Source organism: Rhagoletis pomonella, unplaced genomic scaffold, assembly GCF_013731165.1.
Source record: "Rhagoletis pomonella isolate Grant_MI unplaced genomic scaffold, Rhpom_1.0 Rhpom_scaffold_00001, whole genome shotgun sequence".
Taxonomy (NCBI): Eukaryota; Metazoa; Arthropoda; class Insecta; order Diptera; family Tephritidae; genus Rhagoletis; species Rhagoletis pomonella.
In genome coordinates this window covers 43,272,042-43,277,941 of record NW_023458555.1, presented here as the reverse complement: position 1 = coordinate 43,277,941, position 5,900 = coordinate 43,272,042, and the positions used below count along the sequence as shown (strand labels likewise).

Sequence of the window (5,900 nt, the reverse complement as noted above, 5' to 3'; positions counted from 1 at the left end):
AAAAAAAAACAAACACTTTAAATTTACGAAATTAAACATAGAATGTAATTTTAGATCACATTAAAGGCTGTTGGAAAGATTTGACGTCGGAAGGGTTTGATCGCTGTGCTGCTTTTAATAATTCAGCTAAATTAAAAAATTCTAAATGAACGTTTATGTCTTTTGCTGAGCATTTAAATGAAACGAACAGGACGCAATGTTGGATGAAATGGAATTATTTAACTGAAAAAAGATTACCAAGAATATCAACGACTGTTAACATTTTTTTTTGTATCTAAATTATTTTAAAATGTTTTACTACAGTTCCAGTCGTTTTTTGTTCCTTAATTTACTTTAAATGATAAATATTAATGGATATTTTTCTTTCGTTTCGGCTTATTTTTATTAACATTCTAATTTATTGTTTTCGATCTGTTTGGTAATTAATTACTTCTATTTAAAGAACTAATTAAATATATGTATGTATGTATATTTTTAATAATATTTCAGAGAAAGTGAGTTTTTTTTATATGTACATATGCACATATCTTTCGACTATATGCACGTATGTTGTTGTTGTTGCATTGCTGTTATCGCTACACGCTTGTTCACCTTGGCCTTTGAAGACTAAATTTCTGCCAGTTTGCATAGAATTCGCTCAATTTTTGCGATAGGCATTTTATATCTTTTCTTGTTTCTCATTACACCGCTTGATAAATAAAAAGAATCAATTTCACAATATTTCGAAATGAAAACCCCAGGCATCCTTAATTTTTTCTTACAGCGTTAATATGTGGTTTATTTGCAGTGCTGTTGTTTGCCTCTAAAGTCGCTGACGCTCACATTTTTCGTGTTTGTTTTTGCAATTATTTTAATTCTTTTAACTTTCTTGTTTTGGTTTTTATTTTTTTATTATTTTTTTTTGTTAATATTTCACAATTTTTCTTTTCTGTTCAACTAGCTTTGCTTTTCAATATATCATTATGTACTTGCATTTTTTGTTTATTTACTCTTTTCAAATTTTCATTTTACTTAGTTCTTCTTCTTGTTGTTGTTGGGTCGAAGACTCGCGCTTATTTCTTGTTAATCATATATTGTCTACTGAATCAGCATCGTCCTCAGAACTGATCTCATCACCGAACTCGATATCCTCATCGAAACCATCCTCGACGAAGGTGACTGTGTCATTGATGCGCACCGATTCGGGGAACTCGCCATATGTTTTCAAATTTCTCGCCTCATCGGGTGTGTACTTCAAGATGACATCAGCTTTCGAATCCTGATAGTCTCGTAAACCGACCAGAATGATATCACCTTGATTGATCCAAACCTGTAGGAAAGATAAGAAAAGGAAAAATGGTTTCAGTTTAGCAAATTCAGTTTAGTTTTGTTTTAGAATTTCAAGCACAAAATGTTCAAAGTGAGTTAGGGCATTTAACCTTGAGTGCGGTGGTTGGTTAGCTCGTTGCAAAATCAAATTCAAAAGTTTTTTTTTCTATAAGAGCAAATCTCACAAGTTGCACATTTGTCGACAAAAACGTGTTTCATCTATCTTGGAAAATGCATTATCTTCAGTTTTGTATAAACAACAAGATTCGATCGCGAAATCATATTTAAATAAAAACTTAAAAAAGATATACTAAAAAAATAAAAACAATCACTCATGCTCATATACCCGTAGTTGCGAATGTAACGTACACGCCCCGTAGCTCCATATGCAGTCATCTAACACGTTTCATTCCCACGAAAGCCGGTTCTACGTAACGGAATGACTCGGGTTTTACCCGACCAAAGGCTAAGCGGCGATCTAACCCCGTTTAGGTCGGCGAAATCCCTAAAAAGTAGTACGTCAATAGCGCTATGTCTGCTTCGCGTACTTCTACTCAGGGCTGGCATCGAGTCAAACCTTACACCGTAACTCCACCTCCGTCAGGTGCAACTCCTGCAACGAGTCGAGTCAACTCCGAGTTTGTTCAGGCCATTCAACTCATAGGCAATGGACCATCTCATACGTAGCCCCTTGCTCCGAGCTGCCTCCACGGCACACTAGAGTCCGCCTGAGGAACTCAACACAAACACTCAAAACTGTCAAATGATCGTAGGGGAACACACTTGCCTGAGCAGATAGATGATTCGAAATTCTGCACAATAAACGACGACGCACCACCAGGATCATGGGCAGCTGCAGTACCTCGCCTGACATAACAATCGTATGCGCTGGTTTGACAAACAACATAACAAATCGACCTATGCTGACTTATAATCATCTCGATTAATATACCTGGCCACTTTGCTTCCGCGGATCACCGAACCTATGTCAACTTTTCTAAAGCTGATTGGAAAGGCTTCGCGGAAGTTAATAAAAATACCTTCACCGCCCTACCCACACCAACCGACGTTCACGTAGGTGAGCGTAAATTCTGCAGGGTTGTCACTGCTGCTGCAGCCCGCTTCATCCCAACAGGATGCATTTCGGACCCGCTTCCGAACTCTCCCGCTGAAGCGGCTGTCCTAGCCCATGAGCGTGATAACCTTCGTCAGGCCGATCCCGGAAATCCCCGTATCAGGTATCTTACACGGATATTCGGCAGCTAGTGAACGTACATAAGCGGCAGAAGTGGAAAGAGCATCTGAAGACCTGTAACTTCGCCTCTGGTGCGAGCAAGCTTTGGTCAACCGTGAAGTTACTGTCCAATCCGACAAAGCGTGACGACAGAGTCGAAATCTCTTTCGGCGACCACGCCTCATCGGATCCAGAGCGATGAACGAGCTATTGTAACCGACAGTTCATACTGCATCCTCCGGCGGACAAAGCCAAGCGTCGCGTGTTGCCAGAACTGTTTGAGCAGACCGGCTAAATTGGCAAAAAAAACGGCTAAAATATTTCTACTAAAATTAAAGTGTTTTATTTAAATAAATCACAAACACAAAGACTAAACAATTCATAGAATTGTTTTTGGTTGACTTATATGTAGCTCAGCTTTACTCCACTCGTTAAATAAAACACAAAAACGCAGGCTGGCAAATTCGTTACAAATTACACTGGTTAACAAATTTTAGTTTGGTTTTTTTTTCTCCAGACGCCACTATTCAATTTCTATGTAGAATTGCCCGGTGATTCCGAAAATCGAGTTAATTTTTTTTCTATGGATACGTTTTCAAGATATTTTCAATTTACCGTTATTCAGCTCAAAACAAAAAGTGGTTCCACTTAATCACGCATATCTTACGAACCAATTTAACAGTCTTAAAAAGAGATACTTCAAAGCTAGCAAAATTCTCCATAAACCATATATACATCACTTTCCGATAGGACTGATAGTTTCTGACAAATTAATTAATCATTCCAGTTTTTTTTTAATGAAAAAATGAAAAAAAATCTTACTTTAACAGAAGAAAAGTTTAAAAAATAACAGGTTCTGTGCCAAATTTGTGCATCTGTGCTAAAGCTTGTTCTGTTACAAACAAAAATCAAGTTACTACTGAAGAAAATCGATGGGTAAATAAGAAATAATAAGAATAAGAAAACTATTTAATTTTATTTTGATGTCCATATATTAGAAACGTTCCAGTTTTTAAAGACTTGCTCACTCTCTGCACATGACTGTCAGAGAGCAATACTAAAGTATGTTGACACCGTGATCTAATTATTCTCAGGATTTGTCTTCCCAGAGAGTTTTACTTCACATCGAAATTCGTGCTCTCTTATTCGAATTCTTTATTTTCTAAGTATTCCGAATAAAAATGCGCACTTAAATTTAAGACATTCGTAACAAAAATTTGATGAAAAAATCCCTGCTGCGTTCTTTGGAAAAAATACAGTGAACAAAATAAAAACTGGGACGCGAAATTTTACAAATATTATCTATTTTTCTTTAGTTTATTTGATGTTAATTATTTTTTTATGGAAATATAGCTGATTACTTAGAAAACGCCATATAAATTCATATTTCAGACTTTGTGCAAAAATTATGAAAATTCTGCAAAATTTGTACGGTGCAAATTTGAACTAGCTAGGACTCACCGTTGATTTATGACGGTAGTACGCACTTTTTCCATACACAATATGTTCGACGAGTTTTTTTATATGGAAAAAATGGACCAAAAAATTGCCAAAAATCAACGGTAAGTTTTAAGTACTTCAAATATGCACTATATTACACTAAAATTTAAAATTTTTAAAGAATTGAATTGATTAAAAAGTTCAAAATTTTGGTTAAAATTTGCATAATTTTCATAATTTTCATAATTTTTGCAAAAAGTATGAAGTTTGGGTTTAAATGGTGTTTGTTATACTTTCATAAAAAAACATTAAGCATTAAATGACTCAAAGAAAAATTACCAACACTTGCTAAAATGTCGCCGCCGAATTTATGTTTTGGTCATAGTATATTTTTGCTTAAAATAAAAATCATTGAAATCGGCCCAGTATTTAAAGACTTTTCGGATTAAAAAAAACTGTCTTTCAATTTTATATAACACAGTTCGACATGATAATTTTCTCCGAGATAAGGCTAGCATTTCTAATAGATTTGAGTCGCCAAATAAATATGTAAAAATGGAAATTTAAATAGTTGAATTTTAAGAAAAGAAGGCAAGCAGCAAAATCGGCTAAAAACGGTTAACTATTTTTGACAAAACGGCTGCCGAATTTTCTCCGGCTGTTTGCTATCGCAACCGGCTAAATCTAGCCGGAAAGCGGCTAAACTGGCAACACTGCTGCCAACACCCAGTACACTTCTTGCTTTCACCAGCGGCGAAGTGAGGGTAGCCATCGTGAAGGCGAAAGCCTCCAACGCTATTGGACCCGACGACATTTGTATGCTGATGCTGAAAAATATGGGTCCTGCGGGAGCGATTATTTAACCAAAGTCCTCAAACTGTCCATGGCCACTGTCATCATTCCAGACATCTGGAAAATGGGAATAGTGAGACTCGGACAACATTAACCCTACTTCGATCTGGCTACTGCAGCAGGTTAAACTCGTACCTGAGCAGAGTAAATGCAGATGTGGCAAACGAACGCCCAGCATGCGGAGAGACACCCCATGGCTCCAAACATTTCTTCGCATGCCCACGGAGCTCCACTCTACTAACGCATCTGTCCTTATGGTCATACCCCATCGAGGCTGCACGCTTCTTGTTGCTCCCATTAGTAAAGCTTGACTACAACGATTGAGGGACCAACCGATCTGGGTGGGGTTGTTGTAGCCACTGCAACTGCATTATAGATAAAACAGAAAATTATCTAAAAATCCAAAGCAAAACAAAAAAAAAAACCAGGCGGCATATGACCTACCACAAAACCCAAAACTGACATGACTACTAGAAATGTACGTACGTAGTATCTAGTGAAAAAGCTTTTTATATCAGCGAAAAGCAAAGTTGAAACACATTTGCTTGAAATCTAAACAGATTCAAACGGTCAAAGATATGTGTGTTGAAATGCCAGTAGTACTTATTATCACAGAGCTAAAAATTAAAAATAAAAACGTTTTCTTATATTTAACAATCACAGTTTGCTTCACGAATCGACTTCGTGATTTGTGGATATTTCTAAATGTAATACCTTTATTAATTACTTAAGAAATTGGCTATTTGAAAAATTTACTAAGCTATAATTATGCATATATGTATAATACATAACTTACAAGTGAGGCATACGCATGATAAAAAAATGAATTAAGAAATGTTAAATTCCAAGTAGCAAAGCGTCGTCACCGGCGGAAGGGAAATCGTAATTTCCCGAATTTAAGCACTTTGTGCTTTGATAATGATTTAATGTATTATTTTTCAATAATTGATTTGGGTACTACATATGTACAGCCCGCGACAAAACAATAGCACCTCAACACTTTAAACAGTTTTGACTATTTATCTTACGTTTGTTTAAAGATCACTATTTTTATATAAAAGTATAA

The 5,900-nt window shown here is 36.0% G+C and overlaps 1 protein-coding gene across 5 annotated transcripts in view; it reads right to left on the bottom strand.

The window, feature by feature from the left end:
- Positions 1-419: 419 nt before the first annotated feature.
- The window catches only part of LOC118744333 (eukaryotic translation initiation factor 1A, Y-chromosomal), a 30,427-nt gene continuing 24,946 nt past the window's right edge, over positions 420-5,900 (bottom strand). For all 5 annotated transcript variants that reach the window (XM_036477273.1, XM_036477283.1, XM_036477292.1 and 2 more), the window contains exon 3: positions 420-1,309. In XM_036477273.1, the coding sequence (XP_036333166.1) occupies positions 1,067-1,309 (243 nt within the window). In that variant the 3' untranslated portion in view covers positions 420-1,066. The remainder of the gene's footprint in view (positions 1,310-5,900) is intronic.